At 45.9% G+C, this 19,823-nt stretch overlaps 1 protein-coding gene across 1 annotated transcript in view; it reads left to right on the top strand.

The window, feature by feature from the left end:
• Positions 1-429: 429 nt before the first annotated feature.
• The window catches only part of EGLN1 (egl-9 family hypoxia inducible factor 1), a 34,203-nt gene continuing 14,809 nt past the window's right edge, over positions 430-19,823 (top strand). Inside the window, exon 1 of the mRNA XM_040551597.1 lies at positions 430-1,472. Within this exon, the coding sequence (XP_040407531.1) occupies positions 546-1,472 (927 nt within the window). The 5' untranslated portion in view covers positions 430-545. The remainder of the gene's footprint in view (positions 1,473-19,823) is intronic.

Here is a 19,823-nt window from a genome sequence, read left to right as displayed (position 1 = left end):
GCCTACGCGGCCCTGCCCGGCCCGGCCCGGCCCGGCCCGGCCCGGCCCGGCCCGGCTCGGCTCGGCTCCGCCCGCCCGGTCGCTGCGGCCCCGCCCGCCTGACGCGCCGGCGGCGCTGTGGGGCTGGAAGTGGCGTACGTGCGGAGCGGGCCGCGAGTGTGGCGCCTCCTCCTCGCCCCGACACAGCGGCGGAGGCGCGGCGGGCGGAGGAGGAGGCGGCGGCGGCGGCGGCCGCAGCGAGCAGCGAGCGGCCGGCGGGCAGCGAGCGGCGCCCCCCGCACCGCACCGCGGCACCCGCCCGGCCGGCGATGAGGCGGCGCTAGCGGCGATCGCGGCGCACGGGAGGGAGGAGGACAGGAGGAGGAGGCGGCAGGGCGCCGGGGGGCCCCCGCGGCAGCCCCGCGCCTCGGCCGCCCCGGAGGAGGCCGCGGGCCGGCGGGGGCCGCGGCGGCGCCGGGCGGCCATGATGCAGTGAGCGCTGCCTCCCAGCGCGGCCGGCCGGGGGCCCGCCTCCTTACATAACCCCTCGGGGGCCGAGCAGCGCCATGGCGAATGACAGCGGCGGCGGGGCCGGGCAGGGCGGCGGCGGTGGGAGCAGCAGCGGGAGCAGCGGGAGCAGCGGGAGCAGCAGCAGCAGCGAGCGGGACCGGCAGTACTGCGAGCTGTGCGGGAAGATGGAGAACCTGCTGCGCTGCGGGCGCTGCCGCAGCTCCTTCTACTGCAGCAAGGAGCACCAGCGCCAGGACTGGAAGAAGCACAAGCTCATCTGCCGCGGCGGAGGCACGGCGGCGGCCGCAGCAGGGGGCGCTGCCGAGGCCCGCGGAGGGCTCCCCCCGCCGCACCGAGCGCACAGCGCCGGGGCGGCGGCGGCTGCGGCGGGGGGCGGCGGCCGCCCGGGGGGGGCGGCGGCGGCGGCGGCCCCGGAGGCCCCCGGCGAGGCCGCCCCGCTGAGCCACAACCGCGTCGCCGCTGCTGCTGCCGCTGCCGCTGCCGGCGGCGGGGAGACGGAGGCGGCGGCCCCGTCGCCGGTGCCGTCCGGGGAGGCGGTGCTGCTGTACCGGGACAAGTCGAACCTGTACCCGGGAGGCGTGCAGGCGGGGCCCGGCGGGGCCGCGCTGCGCCCCAACGGGCAGACCAAGTCGCTGGTGCCGCAGCGGCTGGCGCTGGAGTACATCGTGCCCTGCATGAACAAGCACGGCATCTGCGTGGTGGACGACTTCCTGGGCAAGGAGCTGGGCGGGCTGGTGGCCCAGGAGGTGCGGGCCCTGCACCACACCGGCCGCTTCACCGACGGGCAGCTCGTCAGCCAGAAGAGCGACTCGTCCAAGGACATCCGCGGCGACAAGATCACCTGGGTGGAGGGCAAGGAGCCGGGCTGCCAGACCATCCGCCTGCTGATGAACAGCATGGACGATCTGATCCGCCACTGCAGCGGCAAGCTGGGCAACTACCGCATCAACGGCAGGACGAAAGTGAGTGGGGCACGGGGGGGCCCGGGGGGCCCGCTGGGCCTTCCCCCTAAAAAGGGGGAGGGGTGTAAAAGGGAAAAATAAAACAAAATCGAAAGCAGCGCACGCATTGGGTCCCGAAAACGGGGCCCAGCCGGTGCTGGAGCTGGGATGGGTTTTGGAAAGGTCTTAGCACGCTTTTCATTTTATTTTATTTTTTCCTGCCAAAGTCTGATTTTTTTTTCTCTCTGTAGCCGTGTCTTGAGGCCGGAGAAGCCAGTCAAGCTCGCCCATTGTGTCAGGCTAATTTGCAATTCTCCCCGAGCCCTGAAAATGAAATTCACACCCCTTGGTAAAGGCCCAGCAATGAATATTCATCAGTAGCTTTTCACTTTTAAAAAAGGGATTGGGGGGGGGGGGGGGGGGAGCCCTGCACAGTTTGCTGCTACCCCCGGTGCAGTATAAGGGAGGCAGTGAGCTGCTGAGCACCATCCCAGCGCCGGGGCCGCCCGGCCACAGACAGGCTGTTGTTGCTGCAGCTGCAGGACCTCAGCTGCTGGGGAGCCTGGCAGGGAGGAGAGAAGGAACAGCCCTGGGTTTGTTTTGGGTGCGCTAAATCCCAGCTCCTCCGATACGGAAAAGTGGGTGGGAATTTCCTTTTTCTTGTGGTTTTTTTTTTTTTTTTTTTTTTTTCTTTTTGAAATGAGGTCTTTGTGTACCTCTGGTTGAACCGGTACAGTGCTAAAACTCTCAGCAGGGACGTGGTCTGGATTTCCCCCATATCCCCGTTAGGTTGGATTTTTTTTTTAAGCCAACTTATCTTTCAGACGGTTCTAAATCTCTTTAAGGCCCCAGCGCTTGAAACTTGCGCTCTAAAAATATCTGTGGCTTTACTGGGTTTCAGTTTTATGCAGGAAAGAGGAATACTGCTTGTGTTTCTATCTGCAGCGGTATGCTTCTGTAAATGATACGTGCCAGGGCTTTAGAAAAGGACTTTTGGCATTGTAATGCCGGATCACGCGCGTGATTCCTGAGCTGCTGCATCTTGCCTTTCTAAGTGGTGACTGATACTTTTGCTAATTGTCAAAGAATGTCTGTGGATGGGGATGAATCCCTTCGTACAGATAGCTCTACATTTTTCTGGAGCAACGGTAAAGTAACAAAGGTTGTTTAGCACTGCTTGGCTTTCGGTCACTGCTGAAATTCCCGTGTATTTCAGGGATCAGAACAGGTGCAGTCCTTTGCTCAGTGGTACAGAAATGCATCACTTTGTCTTCTCGTGTTCCCTTGATCTCCCAGCAAAGTCGGAGCTTGTAGCATTCTACTGGGTTTGTCAGTGTTGATTCATCAGGTCTGCAGGGACAACAGCAATGTGATAGCCTTCACCTTCTCTCCTTTTGCTGTACCTTCCCTCTGCCCTTGCTGTCATTGTATGTTTAGGCCAAGGGCTGTGGCAGGGGGCAGCAGTCTGTCAGCCCAAACTTCTTCCACGTGTCCCTTCAGAGCTCCTGGCCCTCTGTAGGGGGCTGGAGGAAGAGGAGTGAACGTGGAGACACCTGTGGGTTACCTGAAGTCATTTTTTGTCTTCGCTTCTTGCCCCTGCTTTTTCTGGATCTTGGTTTGATTGCATTCCTCCAGGAGTTGCAGTGTACGTGGGTGTTATTCTTAGCGGTACAGAGGAGTATGCAGTGGAGATACTGTAATAGCCACAACAGGTTACTCTGGACCTTTTCTGTTGGTGCACTTTGTGTGGTGAGCTGCTCAGTTCATTTAGTCAAGTACAGCCCTTTTCTAAATCTTTATGGGTATGTCAGATTTTGCCACTCACAGCAACATTTTTTTAAAGGAATGCTCCACGTGTAATCTTCATTCTTACTGGTGTTACTTCAAGTGATAGGACCAAACCAGATAGAAATGTCGCACGCACTGAGTAAGCTCTACCGAATAATTTACTACTCCTGCAAGCGTATGTTGCAATAACCCTGTAGTTCGCTTAGCTGGTGCGTGGAGAACTTGGCGTACAGTTTCACTGAGGGCGCTAAATAAGCCAGTTGGCAGTGTCACTGGTGAGACTGGTAATTCACGAGCACCCAAACCAGCAGAAGAAATCCAGCCCCTGGGGCCCCCCCGCTGTCTCCGAAGGCGGGGGGTTAGGGCAGAAGCGGCTTGGGGGCAGCACGGTGCAAGCCCTCTGTGGTTGGGTGCCTTGTGCAATTGGGGATGTGCTGTTTGTTAAGTGTAAATTATTTTTTTTGTTATTATTTTATTGGGCCTTTGTATGTAAAACAAGCAAAAACAATCAAAAAAAAAAAAAGACCACTTGCAGCCTGCTTTTTAAAATACTTTTTTTGTGTTCACTGCAGTATCTTGGAAAACTAGCTTTGTTTTTGGATGTTGTGCAAGGGTTGACATTATGTCCTAGGAGTCACAGGAGTGAATCTTCAGCCTTTACCAGGTCTAGTTCAAGCTCTGTAAACAAGCATATCCTATCAGAAGGAATGAATCATAAATACATCCACTCCACAGTGCGCTGAAATTCCCAACCTCTTTCTGGACTGAGCATTCAAAAGCATTTTTGTTAACTAAATAAACCTGTAAAGAGTTCTGTTCTCCGAGCCTCAACTGGCAGCTGGGTACTTTCACGGGAATGGATGGATTGTTGGCCAAAGGTTTTAATGACGCTGTTGATCATGGGTTGTTTTTGACAGTGGTGGAAAAATATCTGTGGATAAAATGGAAGAGATGATACGTAGGTTATAATTTCACCTTTAGCTATAGCTCGGCTTCTGTACCTGTGAGCATTAGGGCCTTGAACTTGCCATTGCTTATACTGATTCTAGATATGTTGTTTATGAAAGGGGAAAAGAAGGTCTTAGTACACACCCTCCACTCTTAGCCTGTAAAACCATCTGTGTGGGGAAAAGCTACTTGTTTCAATGAAATTTATTTTATTTTAAACTGATCCACATTCTCCAGTGGTAGTCTTTAAGGTAAAGGACACCAAGAAAGGTTAAGTGTGAGAAATCCGAGATTTTACATTTAAAAACATCTTGTTAGGGATTTTCTCTAGACTTAACTAGGCTACCTGAAATTGGTCTGCTTCGACGGATGTGGTTCAGCCTAGACCGGACCATCAGCAGATTACTCTCCAGGCTGAAAGGTATCTGCATAGCAATAGGTATAAACTACTTTTGGCATGAGTATACAGTGCAGTTGCAGGTATAACACAATGGCTAACTATTTACTCATCTCAGGAGGCCTGATTTACTACATTCCTTGCTTTTGTTCTGCTATTCTCTTTCTTTCCAGATTGTGTGGCTTTTTTTTTTTCTCCTAGCAGCACATGGCACGAAGCAGCATACAGAAGCAGCATACCTGAGCTGTACTGTCTTTCTCCCACTTCCTGTTATTACTGGTTTTACTTCTTCCATCTTCTCCCAAAATGTTAACTCTCTTTCCTTTCTCTTATCAGTTATCACACTCGTACGTGCGCTTATTTCTGTTTCCTGCCTGTCCTGTCCTAGATAGCCACTGGAGGTATAAACCTGCTCGCCAAAGTCTGGGAGTGAACTACTCCTGAATCTCTCCCAGGTGAGGTTTTTCCTCCGTCCCAAGCAGAGATTTTACGTTTTTTTGTTACGTGTCTGCCTTCTCTCATGTGAACTCTGCTGATTATCTAAAACTTCAAGCCTTTTATAAATCAGAAGCTTGCTTCCTTTACTGGTGCTGCAGTAATATTGGGAGATCGTAGCCACAGACAGGGACCCAGTAATCACCGTATAAACAGGCATCTGATCCACCAACTGTCTGTGCTTCAGCTCCCCCCAGCACCACGTCTCCTACGTGCTTCCACTCCCCCAGCACCACGTCTCCTAACCCTACCCTGTGCCTTTTATTGAAAGGAGAGCACACAGATGGTTTGACAGTCCCTGTTACATTCCTTGAGGCTTTGTGTCATTCCCACCCCTTTGTAACCGAGCAGAAGAGCTTGCAACTCAGACCTGAACTCAGACGGCTTGATTTTAATGCTCTTCTGTCTCTACCAATAGGCCAGTGGCACCCACTGCTTCTCGGCAACTGGTGGCTTAAAAATTTTCTGTACAGGCTGCATGTGGTGCAAACCTGCACCTGTGCTTTTACTTGAAATTATTGAATTACCCAAGTGCTTCTCTCTTAATTCTCTCCCCACCTCTGATCTCAAAATAAACTCACCCAATTGTAACTACTTTAACTGCTGCTTATTATTTCCTGGGTACTGATCAATTTTCAACGTGATGCTGCATACTAGTATGTCCTGGAGTTTCCTGAAGACCCAGAGTGCTGTGGATTTGGGCTAGTCTGACTGTGTCCTGTTAAATTAGCTTCCTTCAGAGTTAGTAATGCTCCTTTAGAAAATAATCCTCTAACAGTGAGCGGATTTCTCGCATCCAGCAGTTAGCTTTTCTAAAAACCGTAGAGAAGAGGTTCTCTGCTCTGGACACTTGTGTAGCAGCTTTCCTACAGACATGCTGGCTTAACGTTGCCAAGGATGTAGAAATTTAACTGGGAAGAGGTAATCAGCTGGTACGGCTGAAGCTGCCAGCAGCTGGTGAAGCACTGAACGGGGGCAGGCACAAGGAGACACAGCTCTGAGTTTTGCAGATGCTGTTTAAAACAGTGTACAGGAAACTGGAGCAAGACTTCTGGATGTTCTTTCCACTCGATCTTGTTCTGCAGAATATCCCAGTGGGTGTCTGTGCAGTAGTAAGGCGACGGACGAAGAAGTGGAGACTGAGGACTCGGCAACCGTGCCGGTACCAAAAAGTGCTGACAGCGTGGAGCGAGGGCAGAGGTGGGCACGGGGCTCAGATGCTGCCTGCATGAGCCCCGAGGAAGCCCAGAGCTGCAGCTGGGGTTAAGCCTGAGGAGCAGCTGTGAAGCAGAGGAGCTTCCCCTCCGTTTGCCTGTGGCATGTCCATTTGTAGAGATCGCTCTGTACCCAGAAATAAATTCAAGGCAAGAGCAATACAACTTGCTGATCTAACTGGTTCATCGTGCGTGCTTGCCTGGGCTAGAATTTGTCCCTGAGTTGCAGGAAAGGGCGGCTAGGTCTCTCTCAGTCTCTCAGTATTTGCTTCAATTGCTCGAACCAGATAGAGTATTACAGATAGTTACGCTTAAGGATTTTTCCTGATGGTGTTTTTGTTGGCAATGGCATTTTCTTCTAGACGTGTGTGCTCTTCAGCAAAGGATTGTGTGGTGACTCACGGATACTCAGGGCAGCCCACAGATTTTACATTCCTGTTGGGGTAGAGCTCTGAGCTGAGTACGGTTTCATTTTCCAGTCATGTACGAGTGTTTTGGGGCCCGAAATGAGCAAACGATCAGAAGAAGCCTGTTATTTCTAAATACAAATGATCTTCTGATTGAGAAGCAGAGTATCCAGAAAAGATGCTTGTTTATGGCCAGTGAAAACTAAAAGATGGGCATTTCTGAGGTTCTGGGAAGTTCCCACCCTTCTCTTTGGTGATTATAACTGTAAAGTGTGGCACAAATATAATGTGTCTGAGGGTGGGGAGCGCTGCCTGTGACTCCTACCAGCGTTTCAGTACAGACGTGACTTAGGCTGTAGCCCAGTGAATACTTCAGGCTGGTGCTGCTGGAGAAGTAGGCACACTTCTTTGCCAGTACAAGTATTTACATGGCCATCCTGTGAACTGGTTTGGGGAACCGATCCATCTGAAAAAGTAAACTGGCAAAAGAAGTGCTCCTGGTTCAGTGTTCGGATGTTTGTGCTGGCACAGGGGACTGGCAGATGGTGAGACTTTCTTTCAGCAGCAATGCAAATTTATGCCAGCTTAAAGGATTCGCCAAACTACAGCCTTAGTTTAACACTTAGGGACTGATTATCCCAAAATTCGCCTGTGAAAATTTGAATAACAGTTAAGAAATCTTTGCTTGCTGTGTAATTTTTTTTCTTTCTTAAGCTTTCTTCTCTTTGCTCTCCCATGCTCAGCGTGAGGCTGTTTTTGCCAGCAGAAACGTGTTGTTCTGTCCTCCTGGCATCTTCCCTGTGACAGTTTTATGCAGAAGCTTTGCTGAACTACCCCATGGAACCTGCACAAGGAAAAGTATTTTCTCCACGTGATCCCCCCGCATCTCTGCCACACACAAACACACTCACAAAACTCCAAAGCCAGCCAACCTGCTAGTTAGGTTCCTTGTGCTCAGCGTTTGCCCCTCTCCTTTATCACAGAGTTTTATTAGCACCAAGGAAGGTCCTGGTTTCCCTGTTTCGGGACGGAGCTGGGCTGGCATCCCCTGTGCTGCGAGCACTTTGCTCCCATCGGCAGCTGCCTGGGGCCGTGCGGCTGCAGTTAGATTTCGAGTTGTTGCTGTTTCAGAGCGCCTGTAGCCTTGAGGTTTGTGCACATCAGTGCTTTCTGTGCATGGCATTTGTTCCTCTCAGTGGCATCACTGGTTTTCTGACAGTGTTGCTGCTTTCATGTACCATGCTGCCCGTCCTAGCCACGAGGGGCTCAGTGCAGCAGTTCCACCCCAAAATCTAGTGCTCTGCATCGCAGCTCTGCAGCTCAAGAGGAAGAGCTCCCTTCCCTTGCCAGCGGCCTCTGGGGCTGGAATTCTTTGAAAGCGGTGTCCTGCCAAGTCGTGGGGCCGTCCGAGTGCAGCTCTCCTCAAACTTCTTGGTCAGTTGCGTCTGTGACCTTGACTGCGTGTCTGGGAGATGTTTTTCCATTTTCTAGCTCACGCTTAATTTCTGAATAGTTTGCCAGCTGTTTCCTGCAAATAAATCAACAGCATATTATTCTCTTTCGTGGTGGTTACCTGCATTCATGAGGTTTGTGATTAAATTGAGGTGTTTTGCAGTTAATCTCTGACAGCTTTTGGTTTAAACAGGCTAGTTGCTATTGGAATTCGCTACTTGTTGCCCTCTGCTGAGTGTCAGTATGTATGTATGTACGTACTTGTATCTGCCAGTTAAGCTACAGTTAACCTTACAGCTTAGAGGAAGGCTTTTCTGCAGCATTAGAAAGGAACTTGTTTAATAAGGGGAAATAGATAAGCTGTATAGAGCAATCAGCTTCTTGTTCACCCAGAAACTAGATAAATCAATTTTCCTTAGGCCACTTGGAGACCTCTACTACAAAATCAGATTTTATTTTTTGATTCAAAACTGATTTTTGGATTGTCTGACTGGGTTGGTTAGTTAGTTCTTCAGTGGGATGCTGGTGGGGTCCCTTTCTCTTGTGCCATTGTATTTTATTGTTGTACAGTAAGGGAGTGACTGTGGACAATCTAAGGACTCTGCAAGTAATTTTTTTTTTGAATAAATTTACTTTGAATATATCAATCTAAGTTTTTTAGTCATTGGCATGTTTTTTTCACACTGCACTAATGAAATCGAAGAACGAAAGCAGTATTTTTAGTGAACAGAGCAGTGGGGTTGTTTGACTTCCCAGCCACTCCTAAATGCAGTAAGTATTATTTATGATATCCTTTTTGTCTTTCACTCTCACGGCTTCCTCCTTCTGAAGGGTATAAGAAATACCAGTGCTGATCTTTGTGGCCTTTTTCAAAAGTCATTTGGTGCTCTTTAAGTCCTTGTAAACTGTTTCCAGAGATTATTGGTTAGCCAAAGCTGATCAAGCACATTTTCAGTGCAGGCTTGTGCCAGAGCTGGTTGGTAAGTTGCAGTCATAAGCGTCAGGTTGAAAGCTAATTCACTCGCTGTTCCAGAACAGCGTCTGTCAAAAATAGAGCAATGCTTTCATGCACGTAACAGCTGCTTGCACTTGAAGACTTTCTTGTTCTTTGGTATTTAACTTGAAATTACTCAAGAGTATTTTTGTTCGTGCATAATGTTATAAATAGGGATTGGGTAGGAATGTGAGTGCCTGCCTGTCTATATGGTCATTGTGTGTGAATGTAGGGCAGGGATATATGTGTTGTATGCACAGAGCCCTAACGCATACGCAAACGCCATACCTGTAGGGTAATTAATGAGGCCTTACAAAAAAAAGACAATTTTCCACCCAAGGATTAATTTTACGCGTTAATTTAGTGTTAGACCAGCTTGGAGCACATACTTTGACCATGAATGAAGACCTTCTGAACTCTACAGATTACTTAGTATTTTGAGGAGATGGTGCCATGAGGCCCCAGTGCACTGTGTGTGAAACTGCCTTGCCTTGTTGCAGCAAAACCAGGCGTCATGTTGAAAAGAATACAAAGGTGAAGGCACTGAGGGAGTTCAGGAAGCCTGTCTCTGTTTTGGATGTAATAGGGTGAAGGAACTGGTGATATGATTGTCAGATGACTGTATGAGGTTTTAATATGCAATGGACCGGCTGAAGGTTTGATTTTTTTTAATGTATTTACTTTTTGTTGTTGTTGTTCTTGTTGTTTGCTTGTTTTTCTTTTTATGTAAATATATTTAAAATCTGTTTACAGGAAGAGCTTGTATCGTCAATTCACATCACTTTGTTGGTAGCCCAAAATTCTTGGTGAAGTGTCAGAGGATGGAGGCTTCTCTGTTGGGCATACTCTTCCTGTGACTTGCTGACCTTTTGGTGTGCCAGGGTCTGTTATCTGTGTGCTTCCATCATTCAGAAAGCAGCAGATAGGTATCTAGAACTGTCCTGAAGTTACCAGTGAAATTAAACTAAAAACTTATAATAATAGAATAACCTGACTGATATGATAATGTGTACTTTAAATTGCTGTAGATCAAAAACTTGGTCTATACTCAGTTTGAGGCAGAAATCCTCATATATTAAAGTTCTCTGCAGCTGTGCACTGTGGAAAAGACAAAGTGATGTAGCACACGAAAGGATTTCAGAGCAGTTTTCAGTTGACTAATAATGTACTTTTCCTGTCGCTGCTTTCTGTCCTGTTCAGACATCTGCTCAGCGAACTTTTGCCGTGGACACCAGCCTGTGTGAACAGCTTCTGCCGTGTGTGAGGAGCGCTCGGTCGGCGCTCAGCTGAAGGTGTCAGGCCCTCCTAGTTGCTGTTGGTTGCTGCATTGTTGTTTGAGCAGCTGGCACACAGCCTTGCCACTGTGAGAAAGGAAACTGTGGCCAGTTGATAAGGGCATCTCAAACTGGTTCAGTTTCAGCAGGCATATGATACGATATGATGCCCTGTGAAATAGATGTTGGCTAATTGTGCCTCTTTTGGGCTTAACGTTGTTATTGACTCCTTTAGAGAGCATCATCCAGTCAAAAGTAGTTTTCTTTGTAATAGTGGAGTCACTTTTTCAGGTCATACGGAGAGAGGCTGAGAGAGCTGGGGTGAAGAGAAGTCTCGGGGGGACCAAATCAGTGTGTACAGGTACCTGAGGCGGACAGTACAGAAGATGGTGCCAGGCTCTTCTCAGTTGCACCCAGTGACAGGGCAAGAGGAAAAGGGTGCACATCGGGATGCAAGAAATTACAGTTATGTATAAGAAACTTATTCGATGGAAGGGTGATGCAACAGAGAGATGGGCTGCCAGAGAGGTTTTGGAGTCTCCCTCCTTGGAGGTCTTCAAAACCTAGGACGACCTGCCCCAGTGACCCTGCTCTGAGCAGGGGCTGAACCAGGACATCTCCAGAGGTGCCTGCCGGCCTCAGCAAGCCAACTTTTAGTCTGTCAGAGTAGTTTTCTTCCAGCAATGGTACGGCCAGTTGGAAGTCCTGCCTACTGCATCTCTGCTGGAGTGAAGTGTCCAGAAGTCCGTCTTCCTGCTGTCATTTGCTTCTTAAAGAAATGTTGTTGGATGTCTAAGTAATGTAACAGTCTGAAATGTTCCTGATTTGGATCCTTTTAGTTATGGAGGTGGTCACTTGTGCTGTAGTCTCTATTGCTGCTTCTTCATGATTTTCTCTGTGTTAACACTGCCTCATAGCCACTATCAACTCTACTCTACTAACTCTATTTCCCATATTTTTACTTACCTTTATTTTGTGCGGTAAACTTGTAACAAACATCTAGACAAAGGTTTTTTTCAGTCTGTTTTAGTTATCCTAAGAAAAATGGCACCCACTTCACATAAAAAGCAGTTTTGCAGAAGCGTGCGTAGGGAGCCCCTGCACTGACAGGAGTCAGGCTCATGTGTTTTGCTATGCTGCTGTAAGCTCCGGTCCTCCACCCTTCCCCCTTGTAATTTCTAGCCATTTTTTTGTCCTCCTATATTTCCCACACATGCTGCTGCTGCCCGTGATCCCCTCGAGGCCCAGGGCAGTCAGGATGGAGCCCCTGCCTGGTGAATGGGTGGAGAAGGAGCAGGCGCCGCAAGCAGGGCTGCCCGGCCTGGGTGCAGAGGACGAGGCTGTGCTCAGTTCCTGGGCTCTGCTGGGTGTTCAGCAGTTGCAGACACCCTGCCAGCTGTCCTCCGCAAGGACTGCGTGGGGAAGATAAGAGCTGCGTGCCTCTCGTGAGGTGCCACTTGACCATCCGTGTCCTATCTCTATCCGTAAATTGAAGCCAGATGGAGTTGTGCTCATCTGAAGGAACTGTTTATATACAGTCGATGCTAGACCATCCCTGAGCTGTAGGTTGAAGCTACAAAATTTCCTGTGAAGAGGTTAAAAACAGCCGTTGTTAGTGTTCAAATGCTGGCAATCCCTTCTGCTCAGATCTTACCCCATCTCGCGGGCTGAGTGATCTAGTTTCAAGTTCTAGTGACTTAACTTCTCGTGTTCTTCCTTACCAGATGTCTCCTTTTCACATAAGTATGTGAACTCGTTGTGCCATTATGCATTTGTTGTAATTAATCAATAATCAGCGTGTAGATAAAGCTTCAAAATACTGACAAAACGATGCTCCTATATATGTCCAGTTTCCAGCAATTCAGGAACTTTCTGAGCCAGAGGTTGCATCTGGACCACTGCTCTTAGTGCCCACAGATGGATGGACATACTTGCTCTAAATTTATGTAATCGTGTTGTAACAGCCATTTGTACTTTTGGCCTCTGCGACATCCTGTAACAATGAGTCCCACCGTTTGATTAGATGGGGAAGGAACTTCCTTTTGTTTAAAGCCTACAGCCTGATGATTTCAATGTCCTAGAGATTCTTTATTGTGAGAACTCATTTCCCAGTAGTTTTATCTTTCATGGTTTTAAGAAGTCTGACAATTGCTTTCATACATTTTTCAGCTGACACTTTTTCCCTCCTAAACTGAAGAATCATAGTCTTTTTAGTATTGTTTCAGTTGGGTACTGCGTCATGCAGTCTGAATGTTCCTATTGCCCCTTTATGCAGCTCTTCTGGTTCTGCTAACCCTTCTTTAAGGTAAGGCAACCAGGATTGCATTGTTAACGTACAAATAAATCATGAATTTGCATAGTGGCATAATGTTGTATTCTGTTTTGTGACACTAGTTGCCTCTGCCACTGTGCTGAGGTTATATTCTGCCTGTATTTACTACAGTTTTTTCTAAAGTGATGGTATCCAGCTTACAAGATAGCACTGTGTATAAGGCCTTTTTTTTTTTTTTCCCCTCTTGGGGGCATTCCTTTGCACTTAACTCTTCACTGAATTTTACCTGCCATTTTGTCATCCTGGTGCTTGGTATCATCCTATTCTGTGCACCTTTCTGCAGTCGGTGTTAGAAAGGATTCTGCAATGTATTTCTGTATTGCATGTGAACACTGTCAGCTCGCCACTCGCCCCCCTCTTCCCAGGTCATGTGAAAAGTACAGACCCCTTAGGGATCCTGATGGCAGCTGTCATTTTTTCACTGAGCGGAGGTTAGTTTGCTCTGATGAAATTGCTACTGCAATTTACTGTTTTATTGCTATTTGCATTTGCCTGTTCCAGTATTTTGGAACGCCTTGGGAGTAAGGGCCATATTTAAAGTGCTTTATACCTAAAATTTTCTAATTTTTGCATTAAAGCTAATGCCTTGAGTAAATCTCCATTATAGCTCGGAGAAAATGACAAGTAGTGACTCCCTGAGGCCTCCTAACACTTGGCACAGACTCAAGAACAACACAGGAGTTCCTAGACTGGAGTCCTGACTTTGTCATTTTCCTCAGAGAAAATAGAAAACAGGAGTGGTAATTTCTCATGAGCCAAAGGCTAGGCCAAAATTGTATTGTAAGTTATGTTGGTATTAATGAGTTAAGATGGTTTTGTTTTTTTACCCATCTAGACCCTTAATTTTATAAGGAGCCTTGCAAACCTGGGAAATAAATACACTTCTCCAGGTCAAGAAGTGTAGATGGAGATACTATCAACTAGCTTTATTTTCAGTTTAATCTTATCCCATCTCAAGAGAAATGTTGCAGATGTGCTGTTTCTGAGTTTTACTTTTTACTGTGTCTTTTTGTAAACACACATCCTGCTACTTTGAAGATACACCCATGGAAAGACAATGCTAGTAACACATAGCCCTTCCTCAGCATTAAGGCTTCAGCTCCTACAGCTCAGTTAGTAATAGCTGCATGGTATAAACGCCAGAGAAAAAATAGCCTTTGAGGGAGTGAAAAACCCGAAGCACATTTTTTCTCCGTTTGGGGACAGCTTTCCAGAGGAAGTGATGGAATTCTTCAGGGACTCAGCGGGGAACAGAATTGGCCAGTGATAGGAAGATGCAGTCCCTGTGAGATTTTCCCCCTTGAAAAAATCTTATACTTCCTTCCCCACCCTCCAGTCTCCTTGATTTCCAGGAAAGGGTTATCTTGGCTTTGGAACCCTAAATTGAGGTTGTCTTTACAGAGGAAGAAAATTCTTGTTTTCTGGAGCAACTTTTAGCAGTCTTTCTGGTAACTGCATAGCATTGCTTGCTGATTCTGGGAACAAAATACAATGCTGTCTTTCCCCGCTGCCATGGCTGCTGTTGGCTCCTGGTCAGCATCCTGGGCTGTGTCATTTTCACATGGCATCCTGAGCTCTGTTTTCCTATTGGAGAATTTAGTTTTAAAATGTTTTTTAGTAACTAGTTAGCATTGCTATGTGTTACTGCCTATAGGCCTGAATCCCATTTTGCTTATTTTGCCATACAAAAGCAACAGCTTCCCTGAAGAATTTGTAATTCAGTGTTAGTTCAGTCTTTACATACAGCAGTTCTGTGATTACCCAGCCTCCAGCAAAAGCTAATTAATTATTTAGAACACTAAGTAAGTCAGCTTCAGCTAAAACTAATGGAAGAGTTTTGTTAGGAACACTGCATTTATCGGCTGTTACAGCACCTGCCACTTGAATTGATTTTTTTTGTTTCTAGTTAGCTTTCTGCAAGGCCAGAACATTTTATCTGTCAGACAGATTACGTGAACAGCCTTCTGCATACAGTGGGTGGGTATGAGCATGACAGTAGTGTGCTAGGCGTGTGGTGGCTTTTTTTTTCTTTTTTTCAATCACATTTCTGTGTGCTAATAGTAACCTCCAATATCCAAGTTGTGTTGTAGTGCGGTTGATTAAGGGGCTGGAGGACGCAGAGAAGCAATTACAGCTGAGGCTTTCTGGGGTATCTCAGTTGTTAGTGCTTGCAACTCGATTTCATGGGGTTAGTAACAGGGCAGTCACAATTAAACCCCGCGCTTTGGAAGTTGCTCCCTTTCATTATCGCAGCGCATGTTTGGCAAGCGCCACCGCGTTCCACGAGTTCTTGTCCCGCTCCTCCTTCTCCCTGTCTTTCCCTTCAGTCATGCTCTAGTTTTGAAATTGCTTTTGCTCTTCTTTGGTTGTGTACCCTGGATCAAAGGAACACCTGGAGAGGATGCAAAGTGAAGTTTTGGGAGCTGTATTAGCATTGTTATAAAAATATGTGTCCATCACTATGTGTTACCAAAGTTAGTAAATCACCTGGCTGTCAGCAGGAAATTTCCTGAAATGTTTTCACCAGTGGTGTAAAATAATACGTGCACGTTTTAAAAGAGCTGTTGCTCGTTTTCAGTAATGATGGAGAAATTTCCTTGTAAAATATGGTCTGTGTCTGAAAGGTTCACTTCTGCCAACCCTGAAATCTGTGTTGGTTGCCTGCTGACTTGGACAGGAAATTTGTTTCTTGTATAGAAATCTGGAATCTAGCATTCTGCAGAACTGATTGTTGTTTCACTTGTTCCTTAGCTCTTGTGGTGCTCAGCATTATTTTCACCCTTCTGGTAACTGCTTGTGGCAGTGCTGCTGTTACTTCTGGTAGCTCTTTTTGCTTCACTGTACATCTTTACAGCACTAATTTCCACTGCTGTTTCTTAAGATGATGGGGAGTTTGTGAGTTATTTCAGGATGTTCCCAGATTTATATTCTTAAATACAGTTTTGATTTCTTTTCTTAGTTACAGCTTAAAGTTGGGACCAGGCTTTGAAAAATAAACCTTGTGCTTTGCAGATTTTGCATGTAGGTTGCATAAATACATCGTACGGATCAGTTCTGGTGGGCTGACGTGATACCTCTGGCTATTACTGCTAGTCCCTGCAATCTTTCCCCAGCAAGTACAGGATATTGTAAAACCATAACTGTCACTTGGTTTACCAAAAAAGATGTTACTCGTTGGATTTCTGGGACACACATAAAAACCTTTCTGCAGAAGCACACAGTTTGAAAGGATAGAGGTATGTGTTCTGTCTTGAAATTCATCATTTCTGGGTGCAACCTGGAACAATGTATTTCCCTTTTTTTAGTAAATGCAGTGCTTTTAAGAAGTGTAAAGTAAGCAGTGGCTATGTGCTAACTCAGCCAGGTGTTAGCTTTTCTAACATTTTGTATGGTAATATGGGGCAGAAAGGGAGAGGGGTTCTGGTTCTGGGTTCTTCTGAATGCCTTGAGAAAGGGGAAAAAAATCTCAGTGATAACTTGTTTTAGGGAGGTTTTTTGTTGTTCCTGTCAGGTTTGGGTTTTGTACACCATAGCTTTACTTATTACGTTGTCATTCATGCAGAGTTCCAGTTCGGCTACCTTCTGAGTATTAGAGTGGAAAATGCAGTTTGAGTTTGAGGTTAGCACCCTGCTTCTGCACACGGTGCTTGTGGAGATCCAGTCAGAGCAATGGTGCTTGATGGGAATCTTGACAGAATCAGCAGGGTTTTTTTTAGTTGTTGTTTACAGAGAAAGACAGATCTGTGGAGGAGTCTGCTTGCCTTTTAGGAAGGGCAAATACTTCAATTTGATGATGATATGAAATATTATTTTCATTATCATTATAGTGGGAAGGAGGAAAGTTGTCTTTTTTTTTTTTCATGGATTGTTTTTTTTTTTTTTTTTCTAGCAGTTTCATAATGCTATCTATAAATGGACAAAGAACAAGCCAGATGGGTTCCTTTTAATCAATGGATAGCGGGCAATACAACACATTTTGTTTCTCCCAAGGCACTAGGGTGATGTGTTTTTCCACCACGCTGCTTGTTTGCTCTCTTGGGGCAGAAGTGGTTGCCGCGGCTGGGGAGGTGACTTTCAGGAGGACTGGGAAATCCTGTTCGAGCAGCACCAGTTCCTAAAGTAGAGATGTTATTGTTGCTGTGAACTTAAATTTACTGTAGAGTCAGCTGAATTGGAGTTTAAGGAAATGGTGGGGCTTTTGTATCAACCAGGCCAGGGCAGGCAATTCTCTCAAGTTTTTCTGGCTGCCTGGAGTCAGTGCTTGGTACATTCAGATCTTTCTCATGTGCACACGGACATGTACTCGTAAAGCAAATAAATCACATTCCTGAGACAGTCTTGTCCGGGAGTTGCATTGTGCCTGCCTAACTTTCCCGTCACAACACACGCTTGTGTGGGCTTGGTGGTAGGGCAGCAAGCAAACGCCGTGAATGAATGTGAGGCCTGGTGGGCCTAGCGCTGTGTGCTCAGGTGTGGCTTGTGGCATTTGGCTCCATGTCTGAAACTGGTAATGAAAAACAAGTTGCGTGTCTTGGTGTCTGTGGCCGGTGTGTTTCTACCTTTTGCTTTGATTTCTCGTGTGGAAATCATCTCTCAGGCAGTCAGGGCTGGATTTGCTACCGCAGAGCGCTTCTTGAAGCTGAAATAATGACGTGTGTGTTAACATCAGAAGTCCTGCTCGTGGCATTTGTGATCAGCCTTTAATTCTGTGTGGCCATAGCTATTTCTCAAGACTCTCCACCGTCACTAGTGGGAGTTGAGCACAGATGGATCTGTATGATGCCTGCTTATGTTTGAGCTGCATACACTGGGTCATCTGGTTAAAACCAAAAAAACCCTAAGTATTGTTTATACCAGTTGTGAGAGAGGCCCTGTTACGCTGTGATGCTGGGACTGTAAAGAAGAGCTTGGGTAAAGACAGTTTGTGTGTGAAAGCCCATAAAAACCAGTATGGACAGAGTCAGCATTTCTTGGGTTTCAGTTGTAGGTGGTTTGAGAGCATGTTACGGGCTGTTTGTTGTTATTTGGCTGTAAACCTCAGTAAGGCTTCTACTGAAGGTTAATACGAATTAAAGCAGCACTTTGTCTATTAGCATTTCACTGCATAGCTATTTTGTTTGTTTTTAATAAATAGTTTATGAGTCTGAACTCTTAAACGTAGAAGTGAATGCTTTAGTGTACTTTGTCAAGTTGGGATACTGTGGGTGTTGCTGAATACCGTATGGCCCCTTGCAAGTGTCACTGAAAAAGATTTTTTAAATCATTATTCATCTACATATATAAATAAATCTTTCATACAAGCTGAGTTTGTTTCATGGTTATTTTGCTCCTTAAAGTGGAAACAAATTGATAGTTTCAAGTAAGACGTGAAGTCATCAGTGTGTCTGCTGGTGTCATGTGGTTAGATCTGAAAATCTGGTCTGCACAAAACACTGCAAGAATATATTTTAAGTGATGTAGTTGAATGAGACAACCTCTTACTATTTTAGTGCACTATCATAATTGGTTTTAGTGTTGCGTTATTTTTAGTTCATAAAGATGCTGCTTTCCTGCAGTTTTTCTGTATGGTTAGTGATGAATTAAGTTGACTGGAGTCATGCAAGAGCAGAACGTTCTGCCTCTTCTTGGAAAAAAGTGGTTTCAAAAGTTTCTTCTTTTTTTTTTTTTGGATGGTATTATTCTGTTCAAAGCAATTATGATGTTAAATTAAAAGCAGACTCTTAACATTTGTGTTGATTGACTTACTTCTCTGTCAAATTTTTACATAGCGCCAAAACACTGACTCACTAGTCTGCTTCTCTTGGAGTGAATGGGGAGTTATCCATGGAGGCCAGCCAATTGAAGAAACGCATTTTACATTTTTCACCAGCTGTTTGAATCTGAAGTCTGTTGGTCAATTTATTTAACCATATTGTAGAGAGATTTAGGCTACTACCATTCAGAGTATGCTTTAAACACCTTTCTCAGCTGCAAAGTAGAATTTTGTGTTTGAGCCTAGGATTTTAAAGAGAACATTCTGCCCTTGGTGACAGCAATTCTCGTCTACCTTCTTTGGGAAGCTTCAATTAGTTTTTCTTTGTCTGTTCTAGGTTGTTGAATTTTAAGTTTGTAGTAGGCTAGTATTAAAACTCAGAATGTATATGTTGAACATCAAGGAAACTACTAGTGTTTTGAAGCACATCAGAAAATAACAACTCAGATGTAATTTTTTTTAAGGGGATATGGGCATTTTAAGCTTGAAGACATTGTTTATGTTCAGAGTTGCATTAGATAAACATTTTTATTTTATTTTTAAAAATCCTGTTTAAGTCAATGCACAATTATTTGTAGACTTTCTTAATTAGATTTGAAACCAGTTTATTTTTCTAATACGGAGTTAGATTAAGCTAATGGAAGACAGATCTTAATCAGATTGAAGGACTGCAAGGGTATTTGCACTCACTTCACTGACTTGGTTTTAAAGCAATGCCTTTTGGTTAAACTGGCATAATTTTGAGAAAAGGCAAGACTTACCTGACTTGGCTAGCAGCCTGGAAAGTGCCAGTGCATTAACTATTAAGGAAGATACCATCTGTATTTTTTCCCCTGAAGCTTGTAAGCTGGCTTGGTGATCTCTTCTCTTTGCATTTGGAGATCTGAGACTAGTAACTTTCCAAGCTCAGGTGTGCGAGAGCAGAGAGAACCTTGTTAATGTTTCAATGCTGTTATCTCAGTTAAGTAGTAGACTAGTTGGCGGCTGTAAAACATTACAATTCTTGTCTGGGAGGTAGGAAGCGTATTTTAGGTCTTCCTGTTATTTCTGTCTATAATGTGGGTTTCAGTTGCTTATCAGTTCGCCTTTGGAGATATGTTTCTCTGATTGCCCTGGTTTCCTCAGGGCTCTGTCCAAGTGCTCTCTGTCGAAGCTTCCAAGAACCTTCAAGATCTCCCCAAGGTTAATGGCTCCTGTTTGATTGTTTTAAGGGAGCTTCTCTTTCCTAGGTATGCTTTTTTAAAAATTTATTTTAGATTTATTCGTTAAAGTGTGAGCTCATCCTGTGTTCACAGTCGACTCCTGAATATCAGACTTGA

The sequence above is a fragment of the Cygnus olor genome, chromosome 3 (genome assembly GCF_009769625.2).
Source record: "Cygnus olor isolate bCygOlo1 chromosome 3, bCygOlo1.pri.v2, whole genome shotgun sequence".
NCBI classification, from domain to species: domain Eukaryota; kingdom Metazoa; phylum Chordata; class Aves; order Anseriformes; family Anatidae; genus Cygnus; species Cygnus olor.
This window is presented reverse-complemented; position numbering and strand designations above follow the sequence as displayed.